Below are 18,785 nucleotides of genomic sequence, written 5' to 3'. Positions count from 1 at the left end.
TGCATGCTGCAGCCAACAGGGACCAGTGTGTGCCCAGCGCTGTGCTCACGCTTCTGACCCTGACCAGGGCTTGAGCCACCTCCTGCAACAGAGCTGGGACAGACCTGGGAAGCTGCTCAGGGCTGTGCTCCCTGTGGCACAGTGTGGTTGTGTCCCTTCCACGTGTCCCTGATCCCTGCCACGAGCAGTGGAAGTCTGACTTACTCCTGAACTCAGTGTTCCTAAAACCAAAATAAAAATAAGGGACCTGTTCATCCAAGTCCCCTCTCCTTGGGTCCCAGTGCCAAATCAGCCTTGGTGGAGGTCGGGAATCGGGGAGGAGTTAATGAGACACAGCCGATGGACTCCCTCTCTGCCACTGAGCTTGCATGGCACCCTGGGTGTGTCACCCAGTGTCCCCACCGTGCTGTGCCATGCCATGCCATGCCATGCCATGCCATGCCATGCCATGCCATGCCGGAGGCTGCATGGGAGAGCTAAGAGGGCCAGGGGCTCCACCGAGACTGCTCTACCCTGCAGGATCAGGGTCCCCCACCCCAAAAGGCAGCCGTGCTGGGCGGGCTGACCCTTGCACGAACCTTCCTGCTCGGTTGTTTTTCCACCGGACCCGGGCGGGAGCCAGCTCCGCCTGCTGCAGATGTTTGGCAGGAGTCCGGGGCGGGAGGCCAGGCGCTTCCAGCCCCCCAGCCGCCATGCTACTGCTGCCACCAGCCTCCCTGGCTGTCCCCTGAGCTGTGTGCTGGGGCTGCAGAGACCTTGTGCCAGGCTGCAGGGCCACAGCTGAGCACCGGGAATGTGAAAGCAGCGGTGGGGACCATGTGGTGCTGCCGGCTGGGCTTGTCCCAGAGCTGACCGAGGAGTATTTTCATGCAGAGGGACAGGGATGGTGCCAGCAGCATGGCAGGACAGTGGCAGGGAGCTCAGGCAGCAGCAGGCAGCACTGCCCTGGCTAGCAGCTGTGCAGCTTCCCTCTGGCAGCCTGGCCCGGCATCAATCCCAGGGCAACCTTTGAACCTTTGTTCTAAGTGTGCAACGGGAAGCAAAAGCAAAACAAGCTCTGCCAGGCGAGAGGCCCCGGCTCTTCGAGCGCCAGGCTTCCCCAGGCTGCCAGCCCTCGCTGCTCTGCCCCAGCCCGGGTGCTCCCACACACTGCCCTGGCTCAGCAGCAGCCTCCCTGCTGGGCATGGGGCTCAGCACCCTTTGGAATGAGGGTCCTCCTTCCTGAGTGCTCCCAGCAGCAGCCCCCAGGCTATGTGCTCTGCCCCCTCCAGCACTGCCATCCCTTCCTTTCCCAGGGGAAGATTTGCTCCCTGTAGAAATGGCCCTGGCCCATTGTCTCCCCTTCCCCCTGCAAAGGGAGGCTGCCCAGAGGCAAGGTGAGAGCCAGCATTCTACATCCTGTTCTCCCATCTGGGGCTGCCCCATCTGCCTCCCCCAGCAGCAGCCCCCACAGGCCAGCAGCCAGCTCCTGCCACACGCCAGCACCTCCAGGGAAGCATCCCAGTGGATGCTGAATCACTTCAGTGCCTGCATCACCCTGCCTGCTACAGCGTCACCCAACCAGGACCTGCTTCTCAACAGAAAGGCATTTTTCCTTGGCAAAACTCCATGCAAACGCTGCCTCCAAGCTCCAGCACTGCTCAGGCACTGAAGCTAGAGCCACAGGGGGATTTGGTTATCTTCCTCCATCCTGGAGGAGGAATTTCCAACTTGACAGTGTTGAAAATTCAGCTTAAATCCATTCTCTGCCATCTTAATGCTTTAAGAAATGTCCTGGCTTCTCCCTGCTTTACCCCTTTCTGCCATTTAGCTCCACGTTTGTTGTTACAAGCAAACCTGTCTTTCCAAGGCCTTTCCTGGAAATGTTTGCCATGGGTTTGAAACTTCACAGAAAATTCATACCAAGAAATCTCTCACTTCCCTTTGCTGCTCTTGACAAGGAGAATGTGGAGGTGGGAACAGCCATCATGTATGGTTGCATGGATGGGGGGAGGTGTTCCATGCTTTTCCTCGTGTTTTGCTCCAAACCAGGCTTCCCAAACCACTCCAATGTTTTGGCTTCTTCCCTATTCCTCTCACATCAAAGCTGCTCAGCTCCTATTCCTGGTGCTGCTGGCCATCCTCAGTGTCCCCAGGGAAGCAGTGCTGGGGTGGAGCATGGGGGAGAACAGAGCCAGGGCTGCTCCCACCCTGCACATCTGTGATGTCCTTCAGCTGCCGCTGCACCGTGCCAGCAAGGGAGGGAGAGAGGAAGAAAAACAGGAAAATAGCTCTGGTTACTTGCCTCAAACTCTGCAACTTGAGAGGGGAAGAGAGAGTTGACAGCACAAAACAGAAATATGTATTTTGGCTGGGCAAGGAAAAGTGTCTGCTCCCTCCCAGCACAACCACAGCCCGTGGCTCCAGTGCAGGCATTTCTGCTCCTCAGAGTCTGCATCCCTGTGCTAGGCTCCCTGCCTAAGGTGGGAGGTGTTTGCCCAAGGTGCTGCTTCCCTGTGAACCCCCTGCCCCTCTGGCCCCACCACCCAATGCAAACCCAAATCTGGCTGTTGTGGATCAAGCCACACAGGGATGGGACACGGTTTCCAACACTGCAGGGCTGGTTGCTCTTTTCAGCACAGAAAATAGGATCTAAACAATTCCCACCAGCATCACCGTAGTGTTTCCCCACATCCTTGCCTGATTCATCCTGTTAACTCTGTGACCTTTCTTGCTGTGAGTCACCAAGACTCCACTGTTTCAGCCCCAGGGCTCCTGCCACACTGACCCGGCACGAGGCTGGCGTGAGAGAAGCGATGACAGTCACCCCAGTGGCAGAAAAACAGCCACAACCACTTTCAGAAAGTCCTGAGGGATCCTTCCCACCCACCGTGTCCAGACTGAGGTTTGCCCTCCTGGAGCGTGGGGCTGGGCTGGCAGTGAGCTTCCCGCAGGGCTGCGGCTGCCGGGCTCCAAGGCCGGACAGAGCGCCAGGGACCTTGAGGCAAGGCAGAGCAGGAGGTCAGAGCAGGGAGGGTTTCTGGAGAGCCCACAAAGTATCCCAGGTCCTGCAGAGCCAGACACCGCCCGTAGTGTGGACAGAGCTGCATGACACACTCACATAAAGGACAAAGTCCATTTATTTCATAACAAAGGGCAATGCAAGAGCTTACATGGTCCCTTGCCACTGGCTGGGCACGAACCCGCTCCTCCCACTTTACCTGCCCAGGTGAGGCATGCACAGACTCCCAGCAGGGCTGGTGTGCTGGGAAAACAGTGGGGGCTCTCACTATCAGGAGTGGGGAGTGCAGCCAGCGTGCAGACAGGAGGGCTGGCAGGAACTGCACACACTCCTCTGCCCCACAAGACCCAGAGGAACCAAGAGCCACGCAGGATTTTCCTACAATTTCTGCAGCTAATGGATAGAGGAGAAGCCGGTACCAGCTGCACATCTGCTGTGCAGCCAGCACGGGCTCTGTCACTGATGCTTTTAGCCAAGTGCTAAAGGCACAACCAGAAGCCACATCCATCTTGCTTTGACTCTTTTTTCCCCAACCACCTTGACAACTGGGACTCCAAAGAAGAAATAACTTTGTCAGGCATTTCCACTCCTTGTTGCTTGCCTGGGAGGAGATGGTGTCACCAGTGAAGGCGAGACCAGCCTGCCTCCCTCGTGGGAGCGAGTTGTTTCCAGCTGGACACGTCTGCAAAGTCACACCTCTCCCCACTGCTGCCCATGCTGTCGTTTCCCCCACAGTCCCCGTAAGCTCAGTGGGCAAAACGAGCAGTGGGTTCACCCAGCAAGAGCCAGGTACAGAAGCAGGTCTGTGTGCTGGCCCACCCCAGCTCCTGCCCAGGCTCCAGCTCTCAGGGTGCCCCGTCGAGGTCCCTGGCACAGGGTCCCATGACCGTAGCCCCCAGCCCAGCAAGCTGGCCGTCCCCCACTGCCCGTGCCTCACACGATGCCGTTGCGCGTGGGGTGTGTTCGTACTCGGTAGATGATGACGGCAGTGGCTGGGCACAGCAGCAGCGCTGTCATGATGAGGATGGTGGCCACGATGATCAAGACGATGACCCAGATATCCAGGATGTGCTTGGGGAGGTCGGTAGGACCTGTGAGGTTAGGGAGGTCCATCCTGCAAAGGAGAGGCAGAGGGTTGGTGGGGCAGCCCCCTCCATCCCTCCCATAGCCAGACTCTCCCCCCCCACTCTCTCCACAGACACCCCTGTGGCCAGGTCCAGCTTTGACCCTGGGCTCTTTCGAGAGCCTTTGGTAAAGGCTCCTTCAATGAGCCCCAGGATTTATAGCACGCTTTGAAGGCACTGGATAAAAGCCATGGGGAAAACTTCCCTGTTAATTGCTACCGTTCGTTAGAGGAACTATTAAACGAAATCCACAACCGGGCGTCCTGCTGGTCACTCACCGGTGTGTCATCACATGGGGAAACGGTGGGGTCAGGTCAGCTAGGAGACCCCCTCGCTTCTGGGGAGCTTCGTGTGTGTGTCCCCCCGACCCGTACCTCGTGCTGAGTCACGGAGTTATCCATCAGCTGTAGGGGACGGAGGGGCCGGACAGCGGGGACCCCCCTCCACGGGGACCGCGGCCGTGCCCCTGTCCTGCCCCGGCACCGCGGGAGTGGGGGACACGATGCGGGAGAGGCGGCAGCTGCCTGTGCCCTGCCCGTGCCCTGCCTGTCCTACCTGCCTTGCCCGTGCCCTTCCCGTCCTACCTGCCCGCATCCCCTTACCTGCGGCGCTTCCAGGCTCCGGCTCCGGCTCCGGCTCCGGCTCCGGCTCCGGCTCCGGCGAGAAGCGACGGCAGCGGCGGATGCCGACAGGAGAGAAAGGCTCCCGCCGGGCGAAAAAGACTCCGCCTGGCCCCGCCCGGCCCGGCCCGGCCCGCAGGGGACGGCAGGGGAGGAGAAGAAGGGGAAGGGGATAGAAGGAAGGGGAAGGAAGGAAAGGCAAGGCACGGCAGGACGTTTTTTCCCACACCAGGATAAAGTAAGATCACACTCCGGCTCATCCCGCCCAGAATGGGGCTCCACGGGGGGAGTTCCATCTGGAGCTGAACCCGAAGGTCTCGGGGACCATGGGGACATTTCACTTCATAGTCCTTAACAAAAGGTCCTCCCCTGCCCCGTCCCCCTCCTGCCCCAGCAGGGCTCACAGGCACCCACTTGCCCCTGAGGCCCAGGGCAAGACCCAGAGCCTCCATAACCACCCGCAGCGAGGTGCCCGCGCTGCCCAGGGATCCGGGCACGGTGATTTACAGGGACACGGGCAGAGAGCATCGCCAGGGAGGGAGGGGACAGACCTCAGCCCGCCGGCTGGGAACGGTGCTTCTGCTGCCCAGTGGAATATTCCACTTCATTGGTGATGCTGAGTGGCAAAACCAAGGTGGGATGCTCCGATTTTCCTTCTGGGACACAAGCTCAGTGTCACTCACAGTGGGAGCCACACACTGCACCTTTCAATCCTGCCTTTTCCCTGGGAAACCTGCTGGATTTCTGGTGGTGGAAAGCCCGACCACATGCTCTCAAGACACCCCTGGCCTCCAGGCACCCCCTGCACAGGCAGCCTCCTCCCTGCCTTCCCAGCAGTGCTCCCTTCCAGCTGCTGCAGTCAGATAAAAAGCATGTGGGGTTTTTATCGCAAGCAGCGACAGATCCTCATGGACAGGGGTTTCCTGTGGAGCTGCAAGCAGTGGGCAGAGGGCAGGGACTGACTCCAGGCACTGTGTGGGGATGGATACTGGGGTGAGGATGGGGGATCCACGCCACAGGCCAGGCTGGCACTGGTGCTTTGGTTGGGGTATCCAGCAGCAAACTGGGGGTGCTTTGCTGATGCCAGCTCTGCCCTCTGCGCACACAGCACAGCATCCACAGACCTCATGCTTTCCTGCCGATCCCATGGCATGGGAACGTTTGTTCTTGTCAGGATCCTGTTTAGCAGACATGAGACTGAAGAGAAACCACCTTTGGGGTGTGAGAAGATCAGCCGCTCTGCTCTGCTCTGGTGAGACGCACCTGGAGCACTGTGTCCAGCTCCGGGCCCCCAGTGTAAGGAGGACACAGAGCTGCTGCAGTGACTCCAGAGGAGGCCACGGAGATGCTTCAAGCCCTGAGCCCCTCTGCTCTGGAGCCAGGCTGGGAGTTCACCTGGAGAAGGCAAGGCTCTGGGGAGACCTCAGAGCCCCTTTCACAGCCTAAAGGGGCTCCAAGAGAGCTGGAGAGGGACTTTGGACAAAAGGCTTGGAGTGACAGAACAAAGGGAGTAGCTTCCCACTGCCAGAGGGCAGGAATAGATATGATATTGGGAAGAAAGCCTCGGTGAGGGCGGTGAGGGCGGTGAGGCATGGCGCAGAGCAGCGGTGGCTGCCCCAGCCCCGGCGATGCTCGGACTCTGTCCGTGCCCGGCCCGGGGCGGGACTGACGCTCCCTCGGGGCCCCTCCCTTGCCCCGCGGGGTCACGTGATCAGCTCGACGCGGTGACGTCAGACGGCGGCGCGGTGACGTCGGGCGGCAGCGGCGCGGCGGAGCCCGCCCGCTCCCAACATGGCGTCTCTGCTGCAATCGGAGCGGGTGCTGTACCTGGTGCGCGGCGAGAAGGAGCTGCGGGCGCCGCTGCCGCAGCTGTACTTCTGCCGCTACTGCAGCGAGCTCCGCTCGCTCGAGTGCGTCTCGCACGAGGTAACAGCGACCCGGCCGCGCCGCACCCGCGCACCGGGCGGGACTGGGCGGCACCGGGCGGGACGATGCTCTTTCTGCGCGCACCGATTGGGTCGCTCTCCTGCCGCTCACTCTCGTTCTGATTTGCTATTGGCTGTTGGCGCCGCTGGGGGGTGGGCGCAGCGCTGCACGGAGCGCGGCGATAGGCTGCGGGTGACGGGTGGGGCGGTACTTCGCTTTGGATTGGCTGTGCGCGCCTGTCTGTCGGTGGAGCTCGGGCTGTGATTGGCTGAGGCGAGCGCACGGGGCGGCTTCCCCTCATGGGGGATGTCCCCCCTGAACGGCCCCGGCCGGGGGAGCGGGGACCCCCCCAAACCTCGGTGGGGCCCGACCGTGGCCGTGGGGACTCCTCACCCCTCGGCGGGTTCCGGCCGGTTGGGTCAAGACACCGCCTCCCACACCCATCCCCATCGGGCCCGGCCGTTGAGGGGCAAGGACACCCCCCTCCCCCCCAGGCACACACCCTCGTTATGCGCTGCGATTTGTGCTGTGGAGGGGTTTCGGCTTGGTAAATTGTCGTAATAAAATCGTTGAAACTGATTTTTTGGAAGCCTGGTTGAGTTAAGAAATTGTGATAGGTTCGGAAAGCCTTGAAAGAATGACTGTGCAGCCCGAATCTCAGAAGAGGCTTCTTAAAGGAAATGTTAAGGCCTCTGAAGAGTGGATTTGTGACGTGGCTGCATCCGTCCTGAATTCACTGTGGTGTGAGCACTGTAGTCATTGTCCGTACCTAGTAGTCAGTTTGCATTCCTCTTCAAGAAGGGGCCCCCAGTCTTGCTGCTGTTGTTTTAACTGAAAAAATTTGTTGTGATAGCAGAGAGATACAAAGCGTTTTCTGAAGTGTGTCTATATCTGACCAGTGTAGCTGCAAAGACAAAATAAACTTAGGTATAAATAGAGAATAAAATGTTAAAACCTCTTGCTCAAGCTGAAAAATGAGATTCTGGTAGCTGCTAAAGGTCAACACCCAGCTGACCTTTTCCCATTTACAAGACAGAGTAGTTTAATCCATTCTGACTTAAGAAACCTTATAATTTATCTTATTAAAGATCAAAATCTGGCTGAGATGGGCTAAGGTTCTGCATACCAAAAAATCCATCAAGCCTTCCCTGGCTTTACCCTGCTGTTGCCAGACACGAATCCTTGTTGGATCGTGTGGCTGTTTGGGCTGTCTGGACAAAGGTGTGCCAGATAACGTGTGTGATGTGACTGTGTCTCTTCTTCAGGTGGACTCTCACTACTGCCCCAGCTGCCTGGAAAACATGCCTTCAGCTGAAGCCAAGCTGAAAAAGAACAGGTGAAGTTGCTTTGTCTTTTTTATTTCATCAATGCTCCCTATTTAAAACAGTCCCTTCCCACTTCTGTCTGAAACTCTTCAAAAATTGGACAGCTGCTTGTTATGTTTCAGTCTGTTTCGGGGTATAAGCATCTTTCCATGAGGTGTCATGTGCTGTTCACTTTTGGGGTTTTTTGATGATCTGGTCTCATAATACAAAGGTTTTTTAGTATCACATTATGTTTCTCACTGCTGCTGCTCTTATGCTGACTCTGAATCCCTCACGTTCCTGTGATGGCTCTGCTGCCCTTTTTCCCCAGTGCTGTTGCCCAAGAGTTAAAGATCTGTTGGTTTAAGGCTGTTGTGTTTGTCGGGCGCATTTCTCTCAGCCTGGGACCCTTCTCAGAGCCCTGCTTTGTTGTTTGCAGGTGTGCCAACTGCTTTGACTGCCCCTGCTGCATGCACACCCTTTCCACACGGGCCACGAGCATCCCTGCGCCGCTGCCCGACGACCCGGCCAAGACCACCATGAAGAAAGCCTATTACTTGGCCTGTGGCTTCTGCCGCTGGACTTCCCGGGATGTTGGCATGGCAGACAAGTCTGTCGGTAAGGGACAGTCCAAGACAGAAAACTGAGTTACAGCACGAGCCCAGTTTGTGTTTTGAAGGTAACAGATAATCCACCTAGTTCCTGACTGTACTGTAGACTTGATGTCTGTCTAGGATTGGAGTTGTAGTTGGAAATTCACAGGAAATCTCTTTGTTGCTGAAAACTCCTCTGAAGAGCTGAGCTGAGTTAGTGGAATATGTGACCCACTTCCATGCCTGTATTGCATGACTAGTGAGAAGACTGTCAAACTGTTTTAGTCAGTGCACTCTCCCCACAGCTGAGATCTTGTTTGTGTGCTTTCACGGTCTTTGAAGCTGCTCAGACTGACAGCATAAACATCTAATTTATCTTCCATAATTTCTGTTCATTTAGACTTACTCCAGAGTTGCTAGTCAGTGTTTGAACTTGGCTTTTCTCTTCACAAGAGCACTAGAACAAAGCTTTCATCTATTTTTTTGGTATTTGAGATGTACAGAAAATATCTGTCAGGCTCCCAAAGTGGGGTTGAGTAGGCCGAACAGATCCTCTGACTTCCAGTGTTGATGTGACTGAAAATGGAGCCGAGATGCAGAGACAGCAGCAGCCAGTAATGAGACACACATAACCTGCTGCTGAAGTGACTCCTGGGTGCTGTCCTGAGTATGTCTCAAACAGCATTTGTTTAAAAACACAACATAAAAGCTGTCAGAGCTCCTTCAGCCCAAACCTGCCTGTGCAAAGCTTTCAGAGGTGTTTATTTGCACAGACAGGAACTTTGAACAATTACAATGGCAGGCGTAGCAAAATTAGGGCATGTCATATTTTATAAATAACACAAGATAGTTGAGTGTTGGGTGTGATTTTTGTGTGGAATCTGGAAGCCTCCTGTGGACTTTGCTTTTTCTCTTCTCTTGTGCAGCGAGTGGTGGCTGGCAGGAGCCGGAGAATCCTCACACACAGAGGGTGAGTGAACGGGAAGGCTGTACTTGGGCTGAACTACATCAGCCAGAAAGAACTGTTAGAGTGTCAGGCCCTCTCAATCACTTTTTCTTCATCTATATAATCCTTCAGATACCAGTTCCAGTTCCTAATCTGCACTTTGACTGAATTCAATGGAGGGAAGGCCTCTTAGAGGCTCCCCTGAGGATATCGCAGTATAAAATCTCCTTTTGAGAAGAAGCTCAGTTGAAACCATCCTATCTAATGGTGCTGTTAAAACACCACTGGTGAATGTGCTGCGTATGTATGTGAAAAAAAGCTGTTTTCCAATCAAGAGTGTGTCTAGGATCTGGAAAACACAACTGCACCTTTAACACCCTTCCCTGTTACCCGTTAGGGCTCCACTCTAAACGTGACCAGCCTTGGGGAGGAGGGGCGAAGATGCTAAAGATGCTGTTTGCTCTGCCAATCCAAATTGCTCAGTTTTGGCCACATGACATTACTCTGTGCAGTCATGGCAAATTCGTGAACAAAGTCGCAGTTGCTGAATTGCTAAGTGAGAATTGGGCACTGCCCTCCAACACACATTATTCCCAAGGGAGAATCAGTTATTTATCCACAGTGTGGGTTAAGACATGTGAAGACACACAGGCTTCTTTAAGCACTTCCTGCAGAATACAGCTGGTACTAGGAACAGAGTGACACAAGTAGCAGAAACCCCATCTAGTTCACAAGCACATGCTGCAGCTGAGGTGACATTGCTCCCTGTTCCTTTTCCTCCCTCCAGATTAACAAACTGGTTGAGTACTACCAGCAGCTAGCTCAGAAGGAGAAGATCGAGCGGGACAGGAAGAAGCTGGTGCGCCGCCGCAACTACGTTCCCTTGGCCTTCTCGGTGAGCTGGTTGTGCCGTCCTCTCAGAGCAGGAAAAGTGATCCACAACAGCCTCAGCCTGGAAAATCAGATAGTTGGTAGCACAGTAGGGCTGCCCAGCTTTGGCTAATTGAGGACAACATGAAGAAAATGAGGCTTTCTTTAGGGGTGAATAGTTTTACACTCGCTACTGTGTATTACATTGCCACTCTCTCTGATAGTCCTCCCCAACAGTGCCAGAAGGGTTTACACTTGCCATGCCAAGGAATATATTCTGCAGCAGTGAAGTGCAGTGCAACTGCAGACACAGTGCCAGTGGCAGCCCTTTCTCAGGACAGTCATCCCACAGCTCAGTGACAGATAGATCAGCATTGTCTGGCACTTCTCTGCATGAAATCTCTACTGAAATTAACCTTAAGACTTGGTTGTGGCTTGAATGACTTCTTTATTGTACCTGGCAGGTAAATGCTCACTTTGTTTAGCTGGGTGACTGCATATGCTTGCTACTTCAATGAACTGTGCTTGCTCTGTGCCCTTGCTTGTGTCTTATGGCTGCATTTTTTGTCTCCGTTGCTACCTGCTGCTATTTTGGGGGCTCTCCACAGCAACACACTATACATGTAGTGGTAAGTCTTTTCACAGTTTCTGCTGGTGTTAAAGCTCTCATGGTACCAACTGAAGGGGAGTAACAGATCCTACACCCTGCCTCAGGGCCTCTGGCTTAGGTGTGCCTAGAACAAACACAGGTGAAGCCTAACTCTTCAGAGGGTAACACTTGTTACAAAAAATATTTTATGTAGGTTTAGAAACAGGGCAATGTCTTTGAGTAAGTATTATACACTTGCAAAGCAGTCCTTCGCCAAGCCTGGCCGAGACACAGCTACCTGCTTGGCCAAGGCAAGTGCCACTAACGTTAATCATCTCATCCTTGAAAAATCACCAGAGTAGGCTGATGCTCAGATTTCTCATTTGCTGAGAATTCAGGTTTTCAGCCCTGCCCAGAAGGAAGATGTCTGCCTCCAAGCACCCTGGGTACAGCTCAGCTGTAGAAAGCTGAGGAGTAGCTCAGCTATTCCTGGTGAGAGAGACTTGTAGGTAACGAGGCTTGTAGGAGATTGAACCTTCTAGCTGCTTCGAGTAGTGCTGCAGAGCCTTTCAGATGGATGCACAACCACATCAACCCACTTTTTTTGGCAGCTGAGCTCTCATTCTACACTACTTGACATGGAGCTGCTCGGAAGAGAATATCCAGGGAAAAAGTGTCAGTAGTACAGGCTGGTGATTTGAGGAAGGAGCAAAAAGCTCTATAAGCAGTAGCCACACACATCTGTCATTCCCCATCTGCAGCGCAGTGGGAATTGTTTGTTCCTTGCTAACAGTTGAAGCAGAAAAATGTATCTTAGGAAGCGTTGAATACCTTTTCCTTTTTGCTTTCCTTTGCTTGTACCCCCATGCTTGTCATGCAGCTCAAAAGATGAGTTTGCAGCAGGTCTTTTTGTCCTGTCAGGAAGCAGACCTGAGGGTGACAGTTCCTTTTTTCCTTGTAGGACAAATACGGCCTTGGAACAAGGCTTCAGCGCCAGAGGCCCGGAGCTCCCATCAGTGCCCTCGCTGGACTCTCGTGAGTCTCGGGGTTGGGGTTACCTTTGGGGGGAGGATTGGAGGTGTAGGCAAGAGAGCAGTAAAACAGCTTTAGAAAGATGATAGACAATTAGCAGATAGCAGTGAGAGGAGATTCCTCCTTTCAAGCGCTGGAGCGATGTCAGATCCTTGTGCATCTCTCTGCAGCAGCTCCGGATGTTCTGCTTTCTCCCAAGGGGGACAAGTGACTGCTCACACCATTGTTGCAATTATTGTTGTGCAATCTCAGCTCTCGCTGCCTTCTGTGCTACAATGCAGTTACTGCTGTTGCTGTCAGAGCGCACGTGCCCTATTTCATGACTGAGTTGTCCCTTATTTTGCTTTAGCCTGAAAGAAGGAGAAGACCAGAAGGAGATCAAGATTGAGCCAGCTGATGCAGTGGAAGAAGTGGAGCCTCTTCCTGAGGATTACTACACAAGACCAATCAATCTAACAGAAGGTAAAACCTTAATATTCTGTCACTTTTTGGCCTTACTTTTTGTAACAGGGGCATTGCCTACAAGCTTGTGAAGTTCCTAATGATCCAAGTTTCTGGTCATTTTTATGCTGGGATTGAAACACTGGGAAAGACGTGACTTTTTAAATGGTAACTTTGAATGCAGCCTCAGCTTCATGTAGTACACGGAAAGCTCAGAGCCAGAAGGCCTGAAGGGTTATTTAATTTTCTTGCTGGCCTTAATTTCTGTGTGTGTGAAGCATCAACTTTTGGATGGAGAAAAAAGCTGATGTCCTTTATCAAATAACAGCAAGAAATAAGGAAATAGCAGCTGCTGGGGAGCTGGAACCAAAACTGGGCTGGTGAGTAACAATTGCGCACTGCTTTGACATCAGCTTGGAACAGCCTGTGTACACTTGCCAGTTCTTTAGCTGACTCATGGTTTAATCCACAAATACTGTAAATTGATCAGTCAGACTTGGAGTGAACAGGATAAACCAGCAGGTACAGGAGCTATGGTGGGCTTCCAGCTGAGGTGGCTCCAAGTAGAACGGATGTTGTTGGTAGTTCTGCAGGCCTACAAAGTCTGCCAGTATCAATGAATTCATGGAAGGTTTATGGAAAGGGGTAGATCCTCTTGGTTTCCTTTTCTCATGAGACTGTTGGCATTGTGAGTTTGATGCTGGTGAAGAAGACAACTTTTCTGGTTCCCCACAGTGAGGGAAAGGCTGCCAGGTGACTCACTGCCTCTTAGGCACTGGAACAGTGAGGAGCCTGCATTTTGAGAGAAACCCATGGGAGGTTTTGGCCGCTGGGAGTTTCTTGCTTTGGGAACTGTTTTCTCTCATTCTTTGTGTGAGTCTGAGTTATGCAAACCTTGCTAAGAAGCTGTGTATTGTACTCATGCAGCACCCAGCTGTGAGGGTAACAAAGCTGTGAAACTCATTTGCTGTGGTGAGGGAAAGAACTATGTTCTAGATGATTACAAAACTCTTGTTTCCATCCCAGCTCAGCTTTGAAGAGAGATGTGGGTCCCTTGTTTCTCCTGGGCTCTCATGTTACTGTGCCCAGTCAGGGCAGTCCTTTATTCAGCTTTTGCCTTCCTATTCATTGCTAGAAATGTGATAGTTGCCAATGGCTTCTGAATTGCGTGGTGCAGGTAAAATTAGGTGTCTTAGAGATGGTGGCAGATCTCCACACAGTTTGAGGTGCATGTGTAGAATCCAGCTCGAGTTTCAGTTCTTGAGACATTTCTTTGTCTTGCTTTCTGCTGTGCTCCCAGTGACGACTCTGCGCCAGCGCCTGCTGCAGCCTGACTTCCAGCCCATCTGTGCTTCCCAGCTCTACCCACGTCACAAGCACCTCCTGATCAAACGCTCGCTGCGCTGCCGGGTAGGGAATTCAATCCAGAAAAGTGCCTTTTCCAGGCTCACAGAACTTGGGTGCTGGGAAATGGGCTGTGTGTTTCTCTTTTAAAAGAAACAGTTCAATGCTTCTGGTTGTTGAAAGTTCTCAGCCAAGTTAGTGGTAACAGCACTAAGGGGGTGAGGGAGGCTGTCACATCTCTGGTGTGATGACAGTTGTGAAAGGGAGACAACACTGTCAAAGATGCATAAGGATACAAAGCTGGCTTGTGCAAGTGCCCTGCCTAGCCAAGGAATCAGAGAAAGCTGCCAATACAGTCGAAATAAAAAAAAAAAGTTTGCTGTTACTAAAGAAAAAAGTCAACAAACAAAATATTAGGGAGTGGCAGTACAGAATACTGAAGATGTCACTAGAGTGGAGGCAGAAAGAGGGTATTTCAGAGAAGCAAAGCAGAGATCTGGGAAGTGAAGACAGGCAGGAGTTAAATCCAAGTTCTGCTGTTGGCTTTCTACATGGCTTTTACTACATGATTTGTTTTCTCAGTCATACAATTTATTTATCTAGTTCCTAAAGTAACAGAGCAATATTCTTGTAGGTATTTAAGATGCAGAATGCTTTGCAAAAGCAGAATATTTTCTCAGAAATAAGTAATGTCAGACTGATCCTGTATTTGAAGAGTAGCCTATGAGGAGAGATCAGGACTTCTAGCTGCTTCATTTTTTTAATGCATTCTGGAGCATAGATCAGAGGGCTTACAGGTATTTGTGCTGCAATCAGTATCCAGGTGTTTTCAAGAATGATTCCAAGTCTTGTGTTTCTGAGGTTGCACAGGTAGTGCTGGGTATGACGTTTTTGGAGTATCAGTAGCTGAACACGGTGATGGTTGCATGCACCCCAGGTGGTCTTTGTATGTGCTGTGCTAGAGGCTGTAGTGTCACGGCTGGTGACACAGCGCTTGTGGCTGTGATTCTTCAGTGTGTGACTGCACACTGTGTTTTGGAGCTGACTTAAATACCGTTCTCTCTAGAAATGTGAACATAACCTGAGCAAACCGGAATTCAATCCAACGTCTATCAAATTCAAGATCCAGCTGGTTGCTGTGTAAGTAAGAAACGGGGACTGGGGACATCAACTCCCTGTTCATGCTTAGTTAATGCCTTCTATTTTAATTTCCTTTGACTCTTGCTGTGACCTCTTGGTAGGATTGTGTCATCCCTTGCGATGGTGTAATCACCTTTTTAAATATATTTAGCTTATCTGTAATAGGTTTGCTTGCTGATCTACTAAAGATTTCAGCAGTTTGACAAAAACACTGCACGCTGTGCCAGCCCCAGACTGTAGCCGGGGTTTGTAGGATTGGGGTTATCCAGCAAAAGGACACTTCATTTTTCCTTTTCAGAAAGTTCTAATAGCTCTCTTACCTCCCTTTGCTTCAGGAGGTGTGTTACATACAGCAGCACAGTGCCTCACAGTCATTTGCTCTGTTATTTTGTAGTAACTACATCCCTGAAGTGAGAATCATGTCTATTCCCAACCTGCGCTACATGAAGGTCAGTAGCTTTCCCAGAAATGTCTTAGGCTGAGACATAGCCAGGAGCTGTGAATGTGGGATCCTTTTGGAAGATGACATGGTGTGATGATTGTTCCCTGAGGGCTCCACTCACTCCGTTTAGTGGGTGCAGGGTTCAAGGGAGTGGCCAGGGTAACACTGCATGTACTTGTCACTGCAGCAGTAGATTGCTGTGCCATGTGACATCTGGCATCACAAGCACTTGCCAATGTCTGAAGAATAAAAGGTGTGGAATTGAGATCTCAGCTAGACTCCCAAAATACATATTTCTTATATTATGAAAGAGTTTTGCATGGCATGGCCTTTTTTACTGGGGTGAGGGGGGGTGATTGCTATCCATCCATTGAGAGGATGTGATGCAATTTTTGAAGGTGTTGATCAGTCAGAGAAGATGGAGGTGCTTACAGTAACAATGAGTTCTAGCACAATTGCTTTGTGAACTGTGATTCCTGAATCTCCCCAGGAGAGCCAAGTCCTTCTGACTCTGACTAATCCTGTGGAGAGCATCACACATGTCACATTGCTGGAGTGTGAGGAGGGAGACCCTGATAACATCAACAGCACTGCCAAGGTATTGATTGTACCCTCCTGCTGTGTAAGCCCAAGCCCCTTCCAGGGTTTACCACTCCCATTTGTCCTTCACAGGCCACACTTTTTATATGTCCTTCAACCCCTGCCAGCTGTGCTGCGTTTCCCTCCTTGGAGCTTAAATGACTGTCACCAATGCAAACAGCTGCTCATTAAGTATTTTGAAATTGTGTCTGTTCATGGGTATCCAAAACTCAAGGGAGAAATTTATTATTTCACTGGCAGGGTGGTAATCAGGTGGTCCTGGAGCAGAGAAAAGCTGAGGATGAATCACTTTTCTGTTAAACTGTAGTAAAGCAGACCTCAGAAGAGGAGAGCCCTCTCTGCTGGCAGTGTAGCTGGTGATCAGTGCTGAAAGGCTTCTTTCACTCCATGCTCTGTTTCAGGTGGCAGTTCCTCCCAAGGAGCTTATTCTGGCTGGCAAAGATGCTGCAGCAGAATATGATGAGCTGGCAGAGCCTCAAGACTTCCAGGATGACCCTGAGTGAGTGTCCTGTGGGGATCCTCTCCCTTAAAAACTTGGTTCTTTGAGTAACTCACTCTCCTCCTGTCTGTCTTCAGTGTGGTTTGGGTTCCTCTGAGAGCATTGTTCCACTTGGAACAATGCTTTGAGAGCTTGGCTGACCCAGTGTTCCTCTGTGTTCTGCCTTGCAGTGTTATTGCCTTCAGAAAAGCCAATAAGGTGGGAGTTTTCATCAAGGTCACCCCACAGAAAGAAGAGGGCGAAGTGATCGTGAGTTTCAAGATGAAGCATGAGTTCAAAAACCTCACTGCTCCCATCCGGCCCAACGAGGAAGGCGACCACACCTCGGAGGTGATCTGGCTCACCCATCACGTGGAGCTCAGCCTCGGCCCCGTGCTCCCGTAGCGGCTCCCAGCGCTTGCTCCCGACGGCTGGATGGACTGGCACCCTGAGAAAGCACCTGGTGAAAGGTTCTGCCAGAGCTCCTTTGTGATGTGTGGGTGTGCCACGGCAGCCCAGCCACCAGGAGGGGGCTGAGGCTGCTGTGGTTTGGGCTGGTTTGTTCTCTCCCCTTGTTGTAGTGCCCACTAACCACCACTCCGCTTCCCCTCACTGCCACAGGCTAGAGTAACTTGCAGCACGTGTTAGAGCACAGAGAAAGATCTCCTTTTCTCCAGGTTTGCACTGAATTTGGCTTTGTCAACAGATAATTAGGGCTGAATTTGGATTTATCAGCAGAAAAGAACCCGTACTGGTTTTTTTCTCCATGTCAGCCCACAAACCTGATGTTTCATACCCAATAATGAACAACTTCTCTTTCACACAGAGCTATGCCCTTCCCAGACAAACATTTTAAGGAGTGTCCCTGCCTTCTACATTCTGGCAAGTTACTGCCAGCAGCACGATCTTTTCTTTTGGTTTTCTGCTTCCTCATAGGATACCTCAACTGTGGGGGCTGGGCCGTAGAGCCCTACCCCTCTGGCATATGTAGCTTGCTTAGCCGAGGTGGCAGATGTGTTTTCACAAAGGAGTTGATCAGTTTGCCTTTAAACATAGTGTACTGTAGTGTTCATGGATCTGACTGGCAGCCAAGCCTGCCATCAGCCCGCTGTGTCTCAGCTGGATGTTGGCAGCAGGATGTGCTGCAAGCTGGGAATTCAGGTTTTGCTGCAGCTCTTGACTGAGGCAGGAATGCTCCAGAGAGGCTCTCTGGCAGTCTTCAGCTCAATAAATGTTGTGTTGCTAGGGATTGTAGTGATGAGGGTATGAAACCTGGAGAGTTAGTATTAGTTGTGGTAATCATAAAGCTACAGCGGTGACTTGGGTTCATAATCTTTGTTTTTCCAGTTGGGGTGGGTGGGAGGGAGGTGTAAAGGTGGAAACTCATTATATGTTAACTACACACACTGTACCAGAAGGTCATTTACCCGGGGTGTAATTTGGCTGCAGTCCAAGCTAAAATGGGTAATTAAGAGCTGTGTATCCAGGAGACTGAATTACCAGTAAGTGCATGGCTAGTGCAGGCAGGTGAGATGGCTCTTCCTGCAGAGCATTCCCACTTCAGACGTTGACCTTTGTTAAACATTTCTGAGGGACTTTGACGTGCTGCTGTGCTGGGAAAGGCTTGAATACCAGCCAGCCACAGCAGTGTCACTCGAGATGCTTGTGCCATGGCTCTGCCAGCCTGGATTTGTGAATTCTCTGCATGGAGGGGCAGGGTGAGGCTGCCTGCTCTCTGGGGGGTGATGCAGCACCCCAGAACATCTCCCTTAGCACAAGAAACCTGCCGTGGTGTGCTGGAGGGGCTCCCACCTCACAGCCCCGACCCTGCAGCAGGTCTCAAAGCGGCGAGGCATCACGTTTACAACTCTGTGTAGGTGACACACAGATGTACAGCATGAGATTGAGACTTGTAGTTAGTAGTTAATGTGTAGTGCTAGTGCCTGCTGCAGCTTTCCCTGTCTGGATAACAAAGCACTTCACCTCTGGCCACAACTTTTTCCTGTTCAGTAGCCAAAACAGCTGCTGCACTTGCAACACAACCACAGAAAGACCTTCCAGGACCCAAGCCTTGAGGTGTGCCTGGGACTGCAGTTTGCTGCAGGCCAACGTGACCTGCACCCTTCTCACTAGAAACAAAAGGTGCATTGGGTTGTGGCGTTCTGAGCGCTCTGATGAGCTCGGCGAGCTGTTTTTCCCCCTCCCTGTAGGTGCTGTAGGCAATAGGAAAGGTAGTGGCGTCTCCCTGCCTCTGTCCCCGCTCCCTGACAGGTGCCTGTTGCCTTATGCTTGACGTCGTGTAGTGACCTTCAATAAAACACACGTGGCTCTCGGA

General features: G+C 52.2%; 1 protein-coding gene across 2 annotated transcripts; it reads left to right on the top strand.

The window, feature by feature from the left end:
- Window positions 1-6,477: 6,477 nt before the first annotated feature.
- Window positions 6,478-18,785, top strand: LOC121657762 (dynactin subunit 4). 2 transcript variants are annotated; one of them, XM_042013828.1, is made up of 14 exons: window positions 6,478-6,671; window positions 7,937-8,007; window positions 8,415-8,593; window positions 9,495-9,538; window positions 10,302-10,409; window positions 10,993-11,013; window positions 11,935-12,008; window positions 12,355-12,467; window positions 13,747-13,856; window positions 14,857-14,930; window positions 15,325-15,379; window positions 15,863-15,970; window positions 16,374-16,471; window positions 16,642-18,785. In XM_042013828.1, the coding sequence occupies exons 1-14, from the start codon at window positions 6,537-6,539 to the stop codon at window positions 16,853-16,855; spliced, it is 1,404 nt and encodes a 467-aa protein (XP_041869762.1). In that variant the 5' UTR covers window positions 6,478-6,536; the 3' UTR covers window positions 16,856-18,785. The 2 variants fall into 2 exon arrangements, with proteins under 2 accessions (XP_041869762.1, XP_041869763.1); XM_042013829.1 differs by lacking the exon at window positions 10,993-11,013 and having other exon boundaries at window positions 6,479-6,671.

This window comes from Corvus kubaryi, unplaced genomic scaffold (assembly GCF_017639235.1).
Source record: "Corvus kubaryi isolate FWS band 111438036 unplaced genomic scaffold, C.kubaryi_AGA036_p1.0 split1-37374, whole genome shotgun sequence".
Classification (NCBI taxonomy): domain Eukaryota; kingdom Metazoa; phylum Chordata; class Aves; order Passeriformes; family Corvidae; genus Corvus; species Corvus kubaryi.
This window is presented reverse-complemented; position numbering and strand designations above follow the sequence as displayed.